Genomic DNA, 22579 nt, shown 5'->3' on the forward strand with positions numbered 1-22579 from the left:
GACCTTTCCTTTGAATACCGACTTTGACCCTTTGCCCTTGACCTTGGAGTTTGACCTACTTTTTGAAAACTTTAATCTTGGCCATAACTTTTGATCAGTTTGTGCTAGGGCTTTCACATTTAACATGTCTATTACTTGTGACAAGACCTTCCTTTGGATATCAACAATTGTAATTCATTGACCTTGAATATGACCAACTTTTGAAAAACTTTAACCTTGGCCATAACTTTTGAACAATTGGTGCTATGGCTTTCATATTTCACATGTGTATTTTTTGTGAGAAGGCCTTTCCTTGGGTACCATTAATTTTGACCATTTGACCTTGATGTTTGACTTACTTTTAACCTTTTCCATATCTATTTAATGGTTGCTGCTAGGGCTTTCATATTTCACAGGTATATTTCTTGAGACAAGACCTTACTTTGGGAACCAACATATTTGATTTGCATTTGAGAAAGTTTAACCTTTGCTATAAGTTGCCATACGGGGGCATCAGTGTTACACAAACACATCTTGTTTTATCCTAAAATATATTTGTTGATCAATTTTCAATTAGAAAATGCATAGCTGGTGTTCTTATTCGCATTTCCTGAAAATATATTTGAGATTTGATCATTTTCCCTATATAATATAATTAACTATAATGATGAACTTTGAAGAAACACCATGGGTAAATTCACGTTACTCTGTGAGCATTTTCAATTACATGTACTTAAAAATTAGGTGATAAAGGAGTATGTAGTAAAAGAAGTAACTGCAGAGTAATTATATATAAAGTATAAAGTGAACATTTATATACATGCAGAATGATGTTTTATGCATTTATATCTTTATCAATAAACCCTACCTAATTTTTTGGTGTTTTATTTAACTAGCATGTTCCTTGATAAACAAATTCCTAGAGAGATGTGTATTGAAAGGTTTAAGTATTCCCCCTCTCCTTTACTGTAATCATTAATGGCCATAAAAAAAAACTCACTGGGTTGGTCTTTATGGTAGTAAGATGAATGGCATATGTTGCTGTATGAAAATTATCTGATCAGAAATGCTTGTGCATGTATTATATCAATACAATAAGTTCTTAATCTGATCAAAACACTATCATTTAATTAACAAGACTCTCAGGATTCCAAATGATGACAAGTTTGAAGAGCTTTAAAATGCAGACCATCTCCTGGATCACAAGAAGAAAAAGATTTATTGGATTCAATCATTCTCCCACCTTTCATTGTATAGACAGCTAGTATATGGAGAGCTGATGACAATCAACTTTAATAATGGTGATATAAAATGACAAACAACAGTGGACACTGCCGAGCATAGGCCTTGTCAGTGACACTGACCAGGTATAGAGTATATCTTCTGGGCAAACTGCTTCAATGTGAATATAATGAATCATGAATTATTTATTATATCCAATATGAATGTATGATGACCAGTATTGCTAAGGGGTAAACTCCAGAAAAATGGGGAAAAAAGTGAGAGTGTCACGGTGACCTACTGCCATTTACTGGTGTTTGATTATTTAGAAATCCACAATGTGACAAAACTTACCGAAACTGTGTAATTCTTCCTCAGCATACCACTATGACACACTTCACTATACTGCCAGGTAAAGCTAATCAAGTACATGCACTTTGCAAACTCATCATTTCTGGGTTATAGTTGACTATTTTCAAAGAAAGCACAATGATATATATAGCATTAAGGCTTGCGATCCCTACTGCCATTTCCAAACACAGACATATTGATCAAAAAGACCTGAGGACTAGTGGAAGCATCACCTCTTAGAAATCAGCTTGTAATTCATTCTGTCAGCTGTCTCCCTTTAACATGACACCCACAGAATCTCCATTTCTTAGGGCCCACTACCAGAAACCTGAGATCTCTTTTCCACCATTTCATAATGAGATTAAATGGTTTCAATGTTGTAAAATGTTTTCTGTTTTATGTATATCACAGTGTTTTTCTTTGATTTATATATAATCTAGCTAGGAGATCCAGATACTGTGGATAAATAGGATTGAACCCCCTCTCTTGATGTACATGGTCAAGAGAGAGAGAGAGTGAGATAGAGAAATGAAGAGATTGTATGACTTAAGGAGGCTTATTACACCCTGTTTAATTCATATTTCATTACTGTACCATTTATTAAGTAGATTTCAAAAATCCAAATAACGGTTATGATATCACATATATTTTGAGTGATTCTTAAATTTTTTTCTGATTTTGGTTGAATATTTTACAACAAGTTTCTTAATTATTAATAGAATTGCAGAAATCTCGGTGTCAAGTGACGGAGATCTTCTTCAGACATGTAAAGAAAATGATAAGACTTCATAATATTCTCGCTATTTTTATTAGAAAAAATATTTTTCTCCAAAAAATCAACAACCAGTGTGATTTTCTTTTTGATCTGTGTATGAAAATCAATTATATAAATAGACAAGAAATGCAGGTCAATGAATAAAATTTGACAAATTGAATGAAAAATGTTTCAAAACAAGAGGCCCAAGGGCCTTAACGGTCACCTGAGTATAATACAACAATATAAAGGATCCACAGAAGTATAAAATAAAATTAACAGATAGACTGCCCAAGAATTTCAAAAATCTTGTGAAAATTAGGAAATTAAACGAGACTTACCTTGGTAAAGGCGAAGTTTGATTCCAATTATTGGAGTAAATAAAAGGCACTGTAGAGATAAGGTGAATAGTACTGCGCAGCCGCCAAGTCATTGCTTCAAAGCTAAAATTTTTTGGGTTGATAGATTTGCAACAAAACATCAAACCCAAATTCATTTCACTAATAATTTCAAATAATACATTCAACACCTGCAGGGTGGGAGGGAGGCACCTTATCTCTACAGTGCCTTTTATTTACTCCAATAATTGGAATCAAACTTCGCTTTTACCAAGGTAAGTCTCGTTTAATTTCCTAATTATTTTTCGTAAACGTCACTTCCGAGATAATGTGAATCTTTAAAGCACAACACAAAAAATTTTTCAAACTGAAATCAAATTCTTTATTTTAATTTCAGAACAGCATTTGCATACTTATCATCATTCAGCACAGGTTTGTCATAAAACTTTCTGAAGGTTTCGACATTAGACCAACCTACTTTGGACAAAATATCATCGACAGGAACAAAGTTCTCTTTTGCTTTAGATGCTGATGCAGATCTAACACTATGAGCCTTAAAAATAGTAGTATCAACACCTGCAGAACACATCACTGTTCTTATCCAACGGGCAACAGTATCTCTTGATACTTCCTTGTGTGGTTGTACATAACTGATAAAAAGTGAATCACACTTATTTCTAATTCTTGCAGTCCTTGATAAGTATTCACATAAAACAATATATACACAAAGCCTCCTATCTGGAGGATATGATTTCAAAACCATGTCAGACATACTACTGTTAGGTCTACATGTTTTCAATAAATCACTAAAAGTAAAAACAAAGCTATTTTTTCTTCTCGTCATATTACCAAGTTTCATGCATGAAATAGTTTGTACTCGACTTGCACAAATTAAACTAATTAACATAACTAACTTCAGTGTCAAGTCTTTCAAACTTAAGTATTTTACAGGTGACAATTTTCTCAAATACTTGATAACAATAGATGCATCCCAAGTATGTACATATCGAGATTTTGATGGTCTCAAATTAAAAACACCCTTCATAAATCGTATAACAAGTGGATGACATCCAACAGTAAACCCATCAAAAATCAGTCCAACAGAAGATAAAGCCCCTCGGGCAGTATTAATAGCACTATACCCTAAACCTAGGCGAAAAAGATGTGCTAAAAATTCAATAACAGTTTCTATAGTTGTACAAAATGGATCAATCGATTTTTCACTACAGTACTGAAACCATCTCGTATAAAATGTTTTATATTGTTTCTTGGTTCCCGACTTCCATGATGCCAAAAGGATCGAGGCTGCTTGATGAGAAATTCCTCGTTTTTGGTACTGCAACCGGACAATCGACATGCCATCAGCACTAACGAGTCTTTCAGAGGATGCTGCACATCTGTGCCTGGAAGTGTCAACAGATTGTCCATCACAGGTAAAATCACCGGATGATCCACCAGTTTTTCTAACACACGATTGAACCACGGCTGTGTTGGCCACACTGGAGCCACCAGTACACACTCTGCTTGGTCCTGACAAATCTTCCTCACCACACGTCCAATGAGGCTGAAAGGAGGATTAAGATAACCATAAATGTTTGCCCATGAAAAACTAAATGCATTAACATAACGGGCATCTGGATCTGGATGCCAAGAACAATATACATGAATCTGCTTATTCAACCTTGTTGCAAACAAATCAATTTCAGGTTGTTCCCATCTTAAAACAATTTTATGGAACACAGATTTGCTCAACATCCATTCTATTTGATCATCAAATTTGCGCGACATCATATCTGCTATCAAATTATCTTTACCAGGAATGTGCCATGCACTTAACCACAGATCCCTATTCATACTCCATAGCCAAATTTCTTTTGCAAGTTTATCACATTTTTTAGAACTAATACCACCCATGTTATTGATGTAGGAAATAGCTGTGGTATTGTCCATAAATAATTTGACATTTTTATTTGTTACATCAGAACAAAAGCACTTTAACCCCAAAAAGCAGGCTAATAATTCTAAGTAATTGATATGATTTTCAGATTCATCTGTTGTCCATCTACCCCCTGATTTCAATTCATTCATAACAGCACCCCATCCAAGATGAGAAGCATCAGAAGTTATTGTAAGATCATAGGGTTCATGCAAAACTCTTCTAACTGATGAAGAAATATTAGAAATCCACCAATCTAATTCTAATTTCATTTCTTTTGTTATGATCATGAAAGCATCATAGTCATGTTGTGATTGTACAAGTGCATCAGTTTTTGCTCTTTCCATATCACGATAAAACAGCTGACCAAATTCTACTGCTGAAAAACTAGCCACGACCAATCCAATGACCTTTGCAACTTCTCTAATTTTTTCTCTTGATTTTGTTTGTAATTTTTTACATGCCTCTAAAATAGATTCCTTTCTTTCTTCAGTAAGAGAAACTATCATCAATTCAGAATCAATAACATTTCCTAAGAAAATGATTTTTGTACTAGGTGTGAGAACAGACTTCTCATAATTGACTACAAACCCTAGACTCTCTACTAGGGCTAAAGTTTCAGAAACATGATCTAAACACTCTTTAATACAATTGCCAATCAGTAACGAGTCATCAATATACCCAATAATGACATGTCCTAATCTTCTAAGTGTTGCAAAAACAGGCTTCAGTAGTTTTGTAAAGAGTCTAGGTGCACTAGCTAACCCTTGAGCGAGACAAGTATACTGATAAATCTTATTTTTCCATATGAATCTAAGAAACTTTCTATGTTCCTCTGCCACACTGACACTATAGTATGCATTGCTAAAGTCAACACTAGCAAAATAACAACCTTGAGTCACTAAATCAAGAGCACTCTCAAAAGTATCCATTTTAAAATGGTGATACACAATGTTTTTGTTAAATTCTTTCAGGTTCAAAATGACTCTATAACTGCCATTCTTTTTAGGTCTAGTGAAAACAGTGGAAATGAAACCATCACTAAGGTCTACATTTTCAGACAATTCTTCAATTACATTCATATCTAATAAAGATTCAATTTCTTTGTCAATCACACATGATTCAGCTGAACTAAAACGTGGCTCAAAAGGTTTTGAATTTTGTACAGGAATTTTATCATCTTTAAATTCCAAATGACAACCTTTCACAATATCTAATATACTTTTATCTGATGTTAACTCTTTCCATTCAGAAATGAAATTTTTTAGTACACCTGCTCTAAATTCACATACCTTTTCAACTACTTCTGGAGGCGACTCTGCAAGCCTCTTCGTTGGTAGTTTTTTGAATCAGATGAGAAGGATGCAGCATTCGAGTAGGATCCACGACCCCTTGCAGCTCCTCGGACAAAGCGTCCACGTGATCGTCCCCTCATAAAGCGACCACGGAAGCTCCCTCTATATCCGATACCAATTTTGTTGCTGATTTTGGAACAATCTGTGATGTCTTTTACAGTTTTAGGGACATCGTCACCAAACAAATAGTCTGTATACTTTAAATTATGACTACAAAGGTGAGTATATTCACCCTTCATATCAGGTTTCATAAATTCTCTACGCAACATACACAACTGTCTGTTGGCATGCCCCAGCAATGCCAATGATTCCATAGCATTTCCCAAAAGGTCTAAAATCTCGGGATTGCCACACTTACCGAGCAAATAAGTCATTTTAGTGAGTGCACAAGCACCCTTGATCAACGAAGTCTGAACATTTTGCATCTTCTTATCGGAAGATTTTGTAGTTGGGCTCAAAAAATCCCAAACCATTTGGTTAGTTTTCACAGTCACTAATGCTGAACAGTTTTCAGGACGATTTGTCGTTTTCAGAAGTTCATTATATCGTTCTTCCTCGATTCCCTCTCGGAACCAATCTGTCACGAGATTAGCTAGTTCATCATCAATCGGTTTATCACAAGTCTCTTTAACTTTAAGTTTCTTACCGGCATTGACGTACTTGTTTTCCGTATCAGTCAGAATCTCGTTTAATGCGCGCTTCCTCGAAGCCGCTTCACCGGAAGTACCCGGTTCGTCCGGGGTATCGTCTTGACGATCTTCATATTCTTGGTAATCATAATCATACAGATTTTCTAGCTCTGTCATACGATCGTCTTGTTTCTTTTGATTCTCTTGAATCGCTTTTAATATGTTGAGAATCTCATTCTCGTTATTTGGCGCGGAACTATCATGTCCTCCGCCATGACCACGAGAACATGTGGAAGTGCCAGTCGAAGTCGACGAACTCGACGACGAACGCAAGTTAGACGGTGTCTTCTCCGAAGACGATGATTTGTTCGGGGCTTTTTTCTTTCCCTTGACCGGTGCTTTATCATCGTCAGGGTTAGGAACGTCCGCCATGACGCACGTGGTTTGAACTTTCAAAACCGATGAAAAAAGGGTGCACGATGTTTCGGGACCACGACGTTTCGGGACCTGACTTATACGACGTTTCGGGACTAGCAACAAGACGGTTCGGGACTTGGGTAAAGACGATTCGGGCCTTGAGTTAATTTTTTTCGGGATCTAAACAAATTATTTTATTATGGTGACATAGCATATTATTCTAATTACACATAGTACGTAATATTTCAAGCTAAATCCGAATTTTAGTTTTTATGTATATATATATATATATATATATATATATATATATATATATATATATATAATAAAAATTGTCATAAAGATCGATATACTTTGATGGGGGTTTTTTCATAACAGACGAAGAAGAATAAATCTTTACAATATTCATTTTTATTTCTTTTTATTTTTTTATCATTTTTTTATTAGTTATTTTTTCTTGTGTGTGTGGTGATGGGGGGGGGGTTCCAAAATTTAATCTTCTCAGGTTGATGATAGATATTTTAAAATATTCAAGTGATCTCCAGCTACCGTCGAATATATCTTTTAAAAAACATGTCAGTAAATTGTTAAAACAACAACTGGGATCAGGTACACATATCCCAACTGATACTCTGTACATAGGGAGGTGTTACGTACATGTATAAAGACGCCGCCGGTAATGGGAACTAAAAAGATTGTGTGGTTTCTTTTGAAATTATTTTAAGAAAATAAAAATCTAAAAATATGGAAAAAATATCGTTTGTTTATTGGTAAATGAAATAATTCAGAATCAAACAATAGTTCAACAAAATATAAAGGTTTTCAAAATGTTTTGATCTTGATTTTGTCTACCTTTTCCCAAACGGTTTCAAATATTTTTTTTCCAAAAAGTTTTGGCATAGTATCTGTAAGATTCTTCCCTGGAAATGTTACGAAAACATTTTTAAAGTTTCCAAAACATTGTAAATAAACATATTTTACAAATGTTGCGAGAACATTGGCCCTAAATTTAAAAAAAAAATACCATACTTTAAAAAAAGCATTAAATGGTATAAAAAACATGATTTCATTTGATATCGTTTCAAATAATGTCTTTAAAAACATTTTAAATTTCATCATAGCTTTATCTATTTAATGTAGCAAGGTGGAAATTTGAAATTTAAGTTGACCTGTTAACGTAGTCAATGTGGAATGTCTTTTAAACACTTTTACAACGTACATGTAGCATGAAAAATTTAATATTTGCAAATTAAATAATATTTAGTATTTATTTACAGTATTATTTAAAGTTTGTCATGTATCTAACTATGTAACACCACATATAATTTTACGCACTGGTCGGGTATATTAGAAGATCGATAATTGAGTTTCATTGAGATTTGTAGTCTGTGTATACACAGTAAACATAAATTCAGACATCCGTATCATTGTAGACAAATTAACAATTTTGATAGTACAATAATATATAGCGGGAATATTTGGGACTTTCGTGGGAATAATTTTTTTCTAATTAAAATAAATGAATAAAATCGATTACTTTCATCATTTTTCTTAAGCCATCGGGTACATGTACTTTGCATAGACGAAGAAATTGTCTAACTTTGAAACGTTAAGATGAAAAATAAGTTAAACGTGTTTATATTTTGAAAATTAGTAAGTTTGGTTTATTTCCAAATGTTGCATACATGGTATATATATACACATCATACTTTCAGTAAAATTTACTTTACAAGCTGTTCTTTGACGTTATATATATTTGAAATGTCAAATACATGCTGATTTTCTTACCCATTTCGTTTTTTTTTCCCCTTCTCTGCTTAACGTATACATGGATGTGTAGGAAGTTTATAGCTTAAGTTATAACATTTCTCTTACCCGTAACATTTTGTATAAATTTGCTTTTATGATTTTGTTGCATATATAACCTGAAATAATAATTATAAATTTTATACATAGATGTTTAAAAAGTTGAACATGGAATATTTCAGATTCTGATTCAAAACAACTACCCGTAAAACGTAAAGTTTTTACTGCACATGTGCTAGCTTGAGCCTTTGTAAATTTTGTAAACAAATATGAAATCAAATACCCAAAATTATTATTAAAAAGGAGATAAGGAAAGTCTTAGAAAAAAAAAACACGTCCGTGGTCTTCACACAGCAGTTACGATTGTCTCCCGACTTTAATTCTACAAACTCTCGTATCAAACACTATAAATAAATCAAATACATATTTTAAAAAAAAAAATTGAATTAAATTTTGGTCAAGTGTTAACCAAATACTTTATAAAGGTAATATATCAAATACTGTAATAAGAAATTAAAGAGACAACACCGCGGGCGTTTGATTTTCTCGGCATGCGTGCTCCATGCCGCAGGCAAACTTTAAAACTAATAAAAACTCCAATCAGTGCTTCTTAAATTATAAATTGTGTATCAAACTGAGAAATTATACATGTATAAACATAAAAACACAAGTAAACAAGTTTTATTTCATTTCCTTTACAAAATATTTAGAAGTCCCGAAACGTGTTAGCCCAAGTCCCGAAACGTGTTAACCCAAGTCCCGAAACGTGTTGTCAGGTCCCGAAACGTCGGGGTCCCGAAACATCCAGAATTCATGAAAAAATATCTGACCACGTCAGACAAAATCGCCCCCGAAAACTGATCTGACCACGTCAGAAACGATAATGAACTCTGAAAAAGTTCTAAGAGTATATTGACCTCGTCAATATGTAAAAATATATCAAAAATGATCGAGCAAGTAAGACCACGTCTACTCGCTCCGGCTACTTGCAGTTCAATGACTTGGCGGCTGCGCAGTACTATTCACATTATCTCGGAAGTGACGTTTACGAAAAATAATTACTCTTGCTTACTGCAACATGCTATACCCAAGTGATCTCCTTGGGATCATACTTGGTTTTCCCAAGTCTTACAGGGATGATAATGAATTCAAAATATACAAATACAATGGAAACTTGCCTATTTTTGTCACTTGCCTAATGCTACAATTCAGTACACACAGATTTGGGTATACAACATGGCTATTTGCCACTTGCAATAAGTCAACCTGGCACTCTGTGATTCTTTGTTCACTTTGATAAAGTATAAATCAACTTTAATATCCCGTCTCTTGTCAACCATGACTCTACCAGTGACAATAACTCATCTACTGTCAAACAGATCAAAACACTGTAAACATACTCTGTGCAACTACAACATTTGCTAAATATATAAATAATCTTTATGTCAATCTTTTGCACTGCTTTCCAGGCAAAAATATTACTTTGAGCATGCTTTGTTCATTTAAACCATTCATTCATTGTTATTTTGTTTCTATAAATATAACATACTTTCTTATATTTTCATTCCATCAAATAACCTGTAAATTTAATTATACACAAGGATTTCTTGATGAACAACATCTATCAAAGAGGAGTAACTCTTGCTTCACATATTACAAATGTATACTCTGTTTGCCTCCTAGATACCCGGGAGTAAAGAAAAGGCATATTTGTTTTTAGTTTGTTTGCTTAGTACTCAGGGGCAGAGGTAATTATATTTAATACATTTACTTTGATATTATTGTATTTAGTTTGTTTGCTTAGTACTCAGGGGCAGAGGAGAAAATTTTCAAAGCATTAAGGCATTTTTGCTAATTAATCAATAGAGCCCCACTCAAGCACAATGGTAGGACATGTAGATTTGACAAGAACCCCTGACCCAGGGGCCATGAATTTCACAATTTTGGAAGAGGCACCCTTTCTCATCATAACTATGTATTTAGTTTGTTTGTACTTAGTTCATCGGCTTAATGAGGAGCAGAGGAGAAAATTTTCAAGGAATTAATGCATTTTCACTATATAATCATTAGGGCCCCACCCTAACACCAGAACCCCTGACCCAGAGGCCATGAAATTCACAATTTTGGAAGAGGCACTCTTTCTCATCATAACTATGTACTTGGTTCATCGGCTTTATACCCAGGAGCAGAGGAGAAGATTTTCAAAGAATTAATGCATTTTCACAATATAATCATTAGAGCCCCACCCTATTGCCAGAACCCCTGTCCCTGGGGCCATGAATTTCACAATTTTGGTAGAGGGCTCAATGCTTATTACAATCATGCCAACAGTTTGACTGATTGATGTCCAGGAGTAAAGGACAAGATTTTTAAAAAGTGCATTAATTTTGATGGTTTTAGCCCGACTCTCAGGCCCCAGGAGTGGGGGGCATGAATTTCTCAATTTTTACTCCCCTTCACCCATAGATGCTATATGCCAAAATTGGTTGAAATTGGTTCTGTGGTTTTAGAGAAGAAGCTAAAAATGTTCAAAAATTTACGACCAATTGACAACGAACAACGATTGAAGAAAACAGATGGCAGTAGGTCCCCTGAGTAACTCAGGTGACCTAAAAATGAAAATTCCAATTAAAAAAAATTGTTATAAAAAGTCCATTTGCAAGAATTATCTTTCCTAACTCCCCCAGACTCAAAACACCAACTGAGGAACTTTTGAACATCTAGAATTCAGAATAAGGTTAAAATTTTCAAAAGTTATAGCCATGTTTTCAAAAGGTAGGTCAAACTCCAAGATCAAGGTCAAAAGGCAAAATGTTGGTACCTAAAAAAGAGCTTGTCACAAGGAATAACACATGAAATATGAAGCCCTAGCACCAACCATTCAAAAATTATGTTGGACAAATAGACAAACACCTATGAAATACCCAAAATCTTTGGTTACGGTAAGGTGGTGGGGGGGGGGGGGGGGGGAGGGGTGTTAAGAGCAAAGATCCCCACTCATAAGGAAAAATTGTGTTACAGCATGAAGAAATTATCTCACTAGTGATATTGTTGAAATTCTGGACATTTACATAATTAAAGTATACATTATCAATGTTTACTATATTTTCAAGATTTTTGTCTTTCTTATTTGTCAAACCATAGGCATTTTTCTCTACTTATTTAGCAATCTTTGGTTAAGATTGGTTTAGTCATTTCAGAGAAGCCAGATAATGATGATAAATGTATCTGAAATTATGATTCCCATGCCAGATAAAGTGATTCATTGAGCTACATGCATTTATTATGAGAATGCCATTTCTGAATTTTTAAAAAGAGGCTCATTGGCCACAATACTAACATGCAGGGGTGTGCAATTAAAAAAAATCAAGTACTAGCCCACGGGCTAGTGGCAGCAGTAAAGTTACTAGCCCCAAGTAAAAAGTTACTAGCCCAAATGTAAAGGGGGGGGGGGGGGGAGAGAGAGAGTAACTAATATTGAAAAAAATAGATTATTGTTTAAAAAGTCAGAGTTTTTAGGTCATTTGTTTTAATTCTCACTAGTAGAAATGAATTTAAATAAATTATTTTTCTTTTTTTTCTGTGCATTGCACTAGCTCATCTAAAACAAAGTGAAATCATTTTTTTATCTTACATTATTAAAAACACTGCAAATATATTTTATGTAAATCATATAACACTTATCTTTCAGTTGATTGAGTGATCGTAAATAATTTAATGAGATATCTGCCTTTATTTACCATAAACACATGGATAGAGGAAATTCGGGGGAAAAAAAACGATCGTTTTTGGAAGTAAAAAGGTAAGGGAGTGCTGCAAAATGGATAAGATTATGGAGATTTACGAACAATTGGAGCATGCTGCCTGGAAACTTTTCATGGTTGGGAATTTAATAGCAAAAAATGAGTGGAAATACCAGTAGTGATTTTCATATATTACATTGGTATTTATTAATTTTTACTAGCCCAAGGGGCTACCTGCATGCAGAAAACCACTTGCCCGAACCCAAAAAATGGTAGCCCGGGGCATTGGGCGATGCTAATTGCACATCCCTGAACATGAGTAATATAAAAAGAAATTCTTCTGTATTTTCCCATGAAAAATTTTGAGTCCATATTATGGTTTCAACCCAATGCTAAGGAGTCTCTGAATGCACACAACATGAAGATGCATCAATACCACAAACTCTGAAATGTTTGCATATTAATGGTTCTATAGAGGTTCTTGACAAAATTTTTGAAAATTTTTCTTATAGTGGAATGTAAAAACTTTGATCCCCTATTGTGCTCCCCTCCTATCCTTAGGGACCATGATTTTAACAATTTAGAAATTATTAAGGAAGCTTAAATTCACATAAGGTTCATCTATTCAGGTCTAGATGTTCTTGACCAAAATGTTTTAAAGATTTGTCCAATACATTCCAATGTAAAAATTTGATCACCTAGTGGTGGCCCCACCCTGTCTCTGTCACTGGGCCATGCTTTGAACAATTTAGAATCTATATACATTATATCAGGAAGCTTTCATACATGAAGTTTCACCTCTTTCAGGTCCAGCCATTTGGGAAAATAAGATTTTTAAAAAAATCTTTTTTATTAAAATGTCAAACTTTGATCCTATATTGTAGCCCAGCCCAACTCTTGAAAGCAATGATTTGAATAATTCTGAATCTACACTAACTATGGAAGCTTTCCTACAAGTTAATCTATATTCTGATCCAGTGGTTCTTTAGAAGATTTTTTTTAATGTCTCCAGCCTATTTTTGCTTTTTTTGATTATCTCCCCTTGGAAGAGGGTTTGGCCATTCATTTTGGTAAATTGATGTTCCCTTTACCCACTGATACTTAGTGATAACTTTAGTCAAAATTAGCCCAGTGCGCCAATGGTTTTCAAAAAGTCTAAAATGTGAAAACTTTACAGACTGATGGACAGATGGACACCAGAGAACTGATGATCAGAAAACCTCACCTGAGCTTTAAGCTTAGGTGAACTAACCAGAGGCCCATTGGTCACATCACTCACCTGAGCACACTGGCTAGGAAAAAGCAGAAATCAGTTCAGTATTGAAGAGTTTAAAGGGGGAGGAGGGGGGGGGAGAGAGAGAGAGAGAAACGGGACAAACTTGAATTTACACTACCTCAGGATGCTTCCATATCAATATTATTAATCACGGCTTCCTGTTCTTGAGCAGAAGAATTTGAAATGATTTTTTCCTGTGTATTCCTATGTAAAACTCCAATCACTCATTGTGGTCCATCCTAAATTTGAACAAATTTGAATCTACACTACCTGAGGATGCTTCTATAATAATATGACTAATTATGGCTTTGCTGTTCTTGAGCAGCAGATTTTTTCAAGATGATTAGTATATATTCTTATGTATAACTTTGACCCTCTGTTGTGCCCCCAACCCCTGGGGTCATAATTTAAACAAACTTGATTATACAAGTTTTCAAGGTTGCTTCTGTATAAATATACAAGTACTAATAAATGCTTAGTTGTTCATGAGAGGAAGATTTTTAATGATATTTCCTATATATTCCTATGTAAATATTTGACCCACTGTTGTGGCCCCATTCTACCCCTGGGGGTCATGATTTAAAAAAACTTGAATCTACACTACCTGAGGATGCTTCTATTTTAATATGACTTATAATGGCTTAGCTGTTCTTGAGAAAATTTTTAAAGATTATTCCTATATATTAATCCTATGTAAAATGTTGGCCCCCTATTGTGTCTGTGCCCAACCCCCCAGGGGTCATGATTTGAACAAACTTGAATCTACACTACCTGAGGTGTTTCTGTATTAACATGACTAATAATAGCTTAGCTGTTCTTGAGAAGACTTTTAAAAATATTTCCTATATATATATATTTGATATGAACAAATTTGAATCTAGAATATGAAATGAAGCTTTCACATAAGTTTAATCTTTTCTTGCCCAGTGGCTCTTGAGAAGATGATTTTAAAAAGATGCCACCAAATTTTCACGAATTCTTCATTATCTCCCCTTGAGAGAGGGTGTGGCACTTCTTGTGAACAAACTTAAATCCTCATCACCCAAGGATGCTTTGTGGCAAGTTTGGTTGAAATTGGCCAATTGGTTCTTGAGAAGAAGTCCAAAAATATGAAAAGTTTACAGACAACAGAAGATGCCGAACAGTCTTTGATCAGAAAAGCTCACTTGAGCCTTCCCGCGGCTCAGGTGAGCTAAAAAGCTACAGGATGTAAATAATAAAAGAATGGTACATGCCAGGATTACTTTTCTCCCAGAACAAAAAGAAAAATTCCAACTTGCAAAATTTTTTTTGAGTATATCACCTGAAATTTAATATACAATTTTAATAGAATGTTGATGAGCATTGAATACCATATGTTACAGAACTTGATGAACTCTCATAAGACAAATTGACAGATTCTAAGAAAAATATGCACTGAAAATCACATGCATTTTTATAACATTGTGAATTCAAATGATCTATCAATTTCTTGTTATCTAATTTATCATGCAGTCAGTGTTAAAATATAGAGGCCAATCTGTTTTTCATTCAAACAGATAATGATTAGCACAGCATTTAACAAGAATTTCCTAATAATGGCCTACCTTGAAATCTGAACAAATCAAGCTCAGCACTTACAGTAGTGACCAATTCCTTGACATATTCACAAGCACTAACATGCACTGTCTTTACTAATATTCTATGTAAATGTTTATTAATATACTGTGGTCGCTTAAATGGTCAACGTGACTGGGAGATCAATAGGATTTGCAGATTAACACATCTAATAGCCTCATCCTCCAAGTTGTCACATCAACCACAGCTGTTATTTAAGATAGGCCTGATTTAACACATAGATTGAAGTCTCACACCTGACATACCTACATGGATGTGTACTACATAAACCTGTACAAATGCAAGTACATGATGTAAACAATTCCCTACCAATCAGACAATTTGATATGACTGATTGCAGCTTGATTTATCATACACATTTGTCTGACATCTTACTTTTGAGATCAATTATCCAAATTTACATCTCAACATGCATGTTTAATCTGTTCATTTTCAGAGATGTACTTGATTGCTTATTCATTGACTGGTCCCTGATGCAGGGTATGCATAATAACAAATGCTACGACTGATTATATGTGCCTATATATTAATGCTGGCACCCACCTGACCTGCACTGAGACCCCTCAATAAGTACTGTTAACCAGTACATTCATTTAAGCCTCAAAGCTTCATTTTATTAATATTGCCAGGGTTCAATAAGGATTTTTTCCTGTACCCTCACATTATTATTTTAATATTGATTCTTTAATATCATGCAATGAACTTGAGCCCATATTTCTACTGAACAAGAGACCCTGGGGCCTATCTGCAGGACTTCATCCATTTTTTACTTCCTTTGAATCTTTACAAGTCCTAACATGGGATAGCTTAATTCATTCTTTTTTGAAAAGCCACATGTGAACTAGCTAAGCCCTGCTACAATGGTTACCATATGCTATAATGCTTCACACTGAAAACCTTGGTTTATACATTTGCTTGGTACATGCAGTTTTCGGTTTTCCATTATTCCGAAATTTAAATTTTAGACATTTTAGACATTTTTTAGTGCTGAATTCTGCTGCTACACAAAAGTAAGGACAATTTGATATGACATGAAATTATTAAATCTCTTAAAGTACAGTCTAATTTTGTAACATTTCATATTTACTTTTTGAATTCATTTTTCTAGATATTGAATTTTTATTTTAAACTCAAACTGGACACCCATGCCTAACTCTGTTCCACCTTTGACCACATTGACTGATATCCTCATATTTCCCTTCCTCTGACATATATCTTATCATCTTTGTTCTATTTCCCTTCCCCTGGCCTATATTTTTTTGGTTTTATTCCCCTCCCCTGGCTAATATATCTTACCTGTTCTGTGCTGTCTGATGGCCCTGACAGGCCGGCCATTTCTGGCATTAGAGGATTCAGCACCTGCAGAAAATAAAAGAGTTGTCTCTCTTACTGCCAAAATAATAATTGTATGCATTGTGCAGCATACCATAAACAAAAGACCAACAGGACTTTACAGTCACCTGAATATCCTGATATTCTCAGGCTATGACCAACTCAATCACACCTGGACCTGGAGCTCTGGAATCATGTGATAATTTCAAAATGTAGTTTCTCAAGGATTCTTTGATCATTAACATACTCATGCATATATTAATTTTAAGTATTGTACATACTACTTATACACTGTATAATAAATTTTCAATTACATGGCCAATTTTGCACTACCCTAGGGCCTGGGTCCCATTCTAAAAAAAAGCTTAGCGCAAGACCAAAATATAATTTTGCAAATAACCATCTTCTTTACAATAATTTGAAAATGGTATTTATCTTTTCTAAAAGAATTTTGAAAAAATATATTTTAATAAATAATATGCAAGTAATTTTTCATAAAATAATTAAATTAAAACTGAAAGGATTTTAGAGTCAGCTAAAGATTTGGTCATAGTCATAAGTTCTTTTGTAAAATGGGACCCTGATCTTGGACCTTGGGGGCAATTTTACTATTTTGATAGAAGGCTAAGAAGCACATGGGTGAATTAAAAAAAAATGACCAAACGCATATTTGTCAACCCACACTAAAAATACAAGCAATGAAAACAGATTTCTATGTCTCAGCATGTCTTTAGATAGTGTCTAAATACCTGCAAAATATCTCGTTGATATCTCAATTAACAAAAAAGTTATGCCCAAAAATGATGCTAAAATTGTCAGGAGTGCAACACCTTTTTGTGACATTTTGAAATTTCAATATTTTTTGGAGATCTGTGAAATAAAAAACAATGCTTCATGTTGAAAATAAAGACTTTCCTGATAATATTCAAAGTATTGAGCTTTAAATGTGGACTGTCGTAACTTTTGTTTAATCAAGTTGTGGTCATGGCTGATGTTTAAAAAAATGTTATACCATGTCAGGAGTGCAACAGAAAAAATGTAGTGTTGCCAAAAAAACATCAATTGTAAAATTCTGATAGAAAATTAAGACAAAAAAGAATTTTTGAAGTGTAAAATAATAACTGATATACATTTTAAAACTTAAAAATATTATATAAATCACAAGCAGCATTAATGAGAGTCAAGTATAGGTGCATACCCAAAAATGTCAGGAGTGCAACATTTGATGTTTTGCTCCCAAGCATGAAAAAACTATTATTATTATATGATTTTCTGATTTTTATTTTGGAAAATAAAGACACAAAGAACATTTTTACCAAATAGATTTATCAATTACAGGATCTGTCTGTGCTTCAGATCCATATTTCTATGGTCAGGAGTGCAACACATTTTTTTAAAGATTCAAGTTGTGTGTCAAAAAGACTTCTATTCATGCTTAGAGGTATTCATTAATTAATAATGATCTTTTTGTATAATTTAATGCTAAATTATTGATAGTTTTATTATTAAAATTCTTTCTTTTTCAATTTTATCAATTCAGATGTGTTTTTATCTTTTTTGTGATTTTTTTTAATGAACGTTAAAAATAAACACACTAAAACATTGTCATTAAATTCAAGTAATTCCTCCTCAACTTCACTGAAACAACAGAACAAGTTCTTATGTAATTTTCACTTCACAGTTCTACTTTAAAGGCCCCAATGCTTTTGGTCAGGAGTGCAACAAATATGTTAGAATTATAAATCATCCAATAAGAATAAAAATAAAGAAAAAATGATGAGTAGAATTTTTCTGGTGGGTTACTGTGTTTGTCCTCTAAAGGAAAATATGCTTTAAAATATATTTTATCTTCTAAATATACATTTAAGCTAGTTTTTTTGGCATAAAATAGGGTATAATTCCAGATAAAATGCGAATTTTAAATACTTTCATCTGTTTTAATTATGAAGTATCGGACTATAAGTATTGCACAATTTCATTACCACTTGATGTTGCCAACACTTTATGAATTTTTGTGTTCTATGGTTTTAATTTTAAACTTTACTGCAGTCAGGAGTGCAACAAAACTGCTTCATAATTACCGATGTTTTTCTAACTACCTTTACTAAAAAATAAGTTGAAAAAAAATGCTTGATACTATTTGATGTTCAAAACACTACGTCTATCAACAAATTACAGAAATTTTACAGTCAATTCAGGAAATAGTTTTCATCATTTCACATATATTTTAAATAAAATTTATATATATTACACTTTGCAAATAATCATGTTTTAAGGTCTTCAAAACATGGAAAACCTGCTGTAAACGATGAAAAATATCAACACAACAAATTGATTTACAAAGTACCCCTGCGAGATGATATTCATGACTTAAAGAACTTTTATGAGTTGTTCATCATTGTTCATGAATGTTCATAAAAGATTCATAATAGTTTCATTAAAGTAGTTCATGAATATAATTCATGAACACATTCATACTGAAAAAAATTTATACTTCATGAACAATGATGAACCTTTATGAAATTCGAAAATCTTCAACATTACACAGTAACACAAGTTTCATGATTATTCATGACTCAATACAATTTAAATTCTATAATGATTCAAATTTATTGATATTGAATTTTAAGTACAATTTTAATTAACTTAGTGTTCTTCATTGGTAATTGCTTCACAATACATGTATTACAATACTGTTCAATGTTGAAATGGAAAGACTAAATAGACAGAAAAGCTTGTTGGATTTTTTTAACATCATTATAGACTATCAGTAATAAGTTGCAAATCAGGGAATTTACGTAAATTTATGTCTTAAAATGCAAAAGATGTATACAATTGTGGAACACATGTCCATTTAAGAAATACATGAATCATCAATGTTTTCAAGTAATGATAACCATCACTCACAGTCCAGTATGTTAAAAAAAAAAACTATTTGATCCCTAAAACTTATAATTTATTATTTAAAAAAAGCCTCCATGCCCATTGCAACATTTTTGTTCATGGGCATAAATGGTTCTACAATTTACAACATATATATTTAATTTTTTTATAAGGTAACATCTTAAAGTAGAAATAAAAATTGTGAGGTTAATAAACATGTTGCCGATCATCTGAAAAGATATCATATTAGTCTTGTCTATGATGTCAGTTTCAAATTGTGTGCTTCCATGAGAAGATCCAAAACAACTTGGTTCCATAAGAATCATACTCCTGTCAATTCTCCTTCACTGATAAACATAGCTGATTCTTGCCGCTGATTCTTCAGTCTTTTGGGATATTCCAGTTCTAGTTGTTTCTTTGTTAGACCTGTAAAAATTGTACGCTCTTAATGAAAGTTATATTTTAAATGAATGGACATTGACAAAAAACAAAACAAAAACAAACAAAACATTCAGCAACTATCTGCATAGTTTCAAAGTAGGTAATCTATACGTCTAGTATGCCTGTGATGACTTAAGTTTCAATTTATGTGAATAATTTTGATGTATAAATAGAAACACAATTGTTTTCCATGAATTCAATAAGCTAGATAATTAAAAAAAATATTAAGTTTAAATACTTTATAAAAATATTTCCACATAATATCGGTACTTTTTGCCTACTAAGTAATCTGTGAGGACACGGATTGTGTCAAACTCTGTCAACTAACAACACTGTATACATTAAATTTTAAATCGTATTTTATCTCCCTCTTGTTTCATTCTTGAGAAAAAAGCAAATGCCTTGCCAATCTCATTTTGAAATTCGAAGAAACCAAACAATAAATAGGGCCATAAAAATATAATTAATTTAAGAACATATGAAACAACAACCTTGCAGCTTGCAGGTTGTGCACACGATATCCATCCCCCGATTGTAACATGTATAAAACAGATGAAAACTTACTCGTGTTGTGAGCTGATGAATGCAGGCGGAACAGTGCTGGTCTTTCTGTGGATGTTGTTTGGATGGTGTACATTTAAAATATAACCTCCAATGCAGTCTATATTGTAAATTCTCAAGTTTACAAACTTCTATCGCCCACCGAAAAAACAAAAAGGCCGCCATCTTTTTAGCGGGTGGCGAGGCAATTCGTATCAATAATTTTTCACACCCTTTTTATTCAAAGATTTTTTTAAAGTTTGTAGAAACGTTGGCATAAATATAATAAAAAAAGTAAAACTTTACTTAATAGTTCCAGTCCACGATTAACTAGGCCTATTTATTTACCATTTTTTATCAAGGTACCCCAAACAAGAATACATTGGCGGCCAATTAATATTACGGGTATGATTTGAATCGCAACCTCAATCGTTTTTAGAAAACGTCGTTTGATTGGACGCTTCTGGTAGCTGATTTATATCATCATTACTGATTAGTTAAGCAGTTATGCGAGCGCCAAATTTTCAATAGAGATGTGCATTGCATTGTCAGAAGATTGTCGATAGATCTAGATTCTATAAACATTTTTTTAATGGAGTGTTAACTATTATATTCATCGAAAGGAAGGACTGTAATACAGAAAGCATGTGGTAAGAACATAATTCTTTAATTATTTTGATTCCAAATTTGTTGATTAGCACACTTGTTGCACGCATGCCAAACAAACGTGATTTAAAAAAAAATAACTCGGAGAGAAATATTATTTCAGTTATTGTTAAATGAAATGAATTTTAATGAAATATATTTTAAAAATTTATTTTAAAAAACTTGTGTGTTTTGGACTCAGAATATTTTTTTTATATTTTATAATAAAAAATGGAAAAGGGGGGGTGGGGGGGGGGGGCATACACACCCCGTGTGCCGACTAGCTCAAATTGAAGAAAAAAAGGAAACTTAATTCTAAATTGAAACTAAAATCATTTTTAAATTTTCTTTACTGATTAGAACAAATTGACTTTGACTCGTCTCTGAGGATTCCTGAGTCTTTATAAATTAAAGACCAAGTGTTCTGTATAAAAGACAGGTAATTCCTGTATTTTTTTCTGGCCTCCAGTTGCAGCATCACCACAATTCCCATATTATTTAAAAGTATCCTGTTCCCTGTAATATTTATTTCTATTTGGCATATCATTTATATACATGTATATGTAATTTCAGGGAGAGTGAAATGAAAAAAAGGCCTTTTGTAAAAGAGCTAGAAAAAACATCTACATTTACATCTACATAATACAGCGTTCCATTAAACCTGATGATTATATGCTGGCCCTGTGCAAACGGACCTCTAAATTTTAATTTAAAAAGTATAAATAAACTAAGTGCCATAGAAAGTATAAATAAACTAAGTGTTATGGAAAACAATTAACATTGTGCATGAAAAAGGTGTATATCTATATATATATTTACATTGTGCTCTAATTAGCTCTATAAATATAAGAGCTATGGAACATAGCTTTGGACCAGAGTTCTGAACTGGTCCAAAGAGGCTGCTGCCACGACTGAGTGTGGAAGAGAATTCCACAAAGTCACTGTATGGGGAAAGAATCTAAATTTATAATAATCAGTACGTGTACTGTAGGTCTGAAAATGAAGAGGACTGGTATTACGTGTGATGGTTGTTGTCTGAGGTACTAGATAAAGGTTTTGATCTATAGCCACTAATTTGTGTGTAATCTTATATAACATTATCAGTCTACATATTTTCCTTCTATGATCTAATGCTGGCCAATTTAGATGGTGTAACATGTTGGAGACACTACTTGTATTATGGTATTTATGTGTGACATATCGTGCAGCTCGTCTTTGTACATTTTCTAGTTTATCTTTGAGTTTTTTTGTATGTGGTGCCCAGACTGAAGAACAGTATTCAGGTTAGACCTGACCATTGATTTATATGCCAAAGA

General features: G+C 33.2%; 2 protein-coding genes across 2 annotated transcripts in view; both read right to left on the reverse strand.

Moving 5' to 3' along the window:
- LOC133197214 (vitamin D3 receptor B-like) overlaps positions 1–22579 on the reverse strand; it is a 73163-nt gene that overhangs the window by 19094 nt on the left and 31490 nt on the right. Inside the window, exon 3 of the mRNA XM_061333130.1 lies at positions 16719–16781. Within this exon, the coding sequence (XP_061189114.1) occupies positions 16719–16781 (63 nt within the window). The remainder of the gene's footprint in view (positions 1–16718; positions 16782–22579) is intronic.
- LOC133196038 (uncharacterized) lies at positions 3026–6269 on the reverse strand. The gene is made up of 2 exons (XM_061331988.1): positions 5872–6269; positions 3026–4207 (listed from the first exon to the last, which is right to left on the reverse strand). Exon 2 carries the CDS (start codon positions 3998–4000, stop codon positions 3026–3028), a length of 975 nt encoding a protein of 324 aa, XP_061187972.1. The 5' UTR covers positions 4001–4207; positions 5872–6269.

The sequence above is a fragment of the Saccostrea echinata genome, unplaced genomic scaffold, assembly GCF_033153115.1.
Source record: "Saccostrea echinata isolate AGI-Se365-2 ecotype Australia unplaced genomic scaffold, CSIRO_AGI_Sech_v1 ptg000030l, whole genome shotgun sequence".
In the NCBI taxonomy this organism is placed as follows: domain Eukaryota; kingdom Metazoa; phylum Mollusca; class Bivalvia; order Ostreida; family Ostreidae; genus Saccostrea; species Saccostrea echinata.

What these genes read in the sequence shown, in the direction of transcription:
- LOC133196038 (XM_061331988.1), bottom strand. Translation starts at nt 4,000, where the DNA reads ATGTCGATTGTCCGGTTGCAGTACCAAAAACGAGGAATTTCTCATCAA.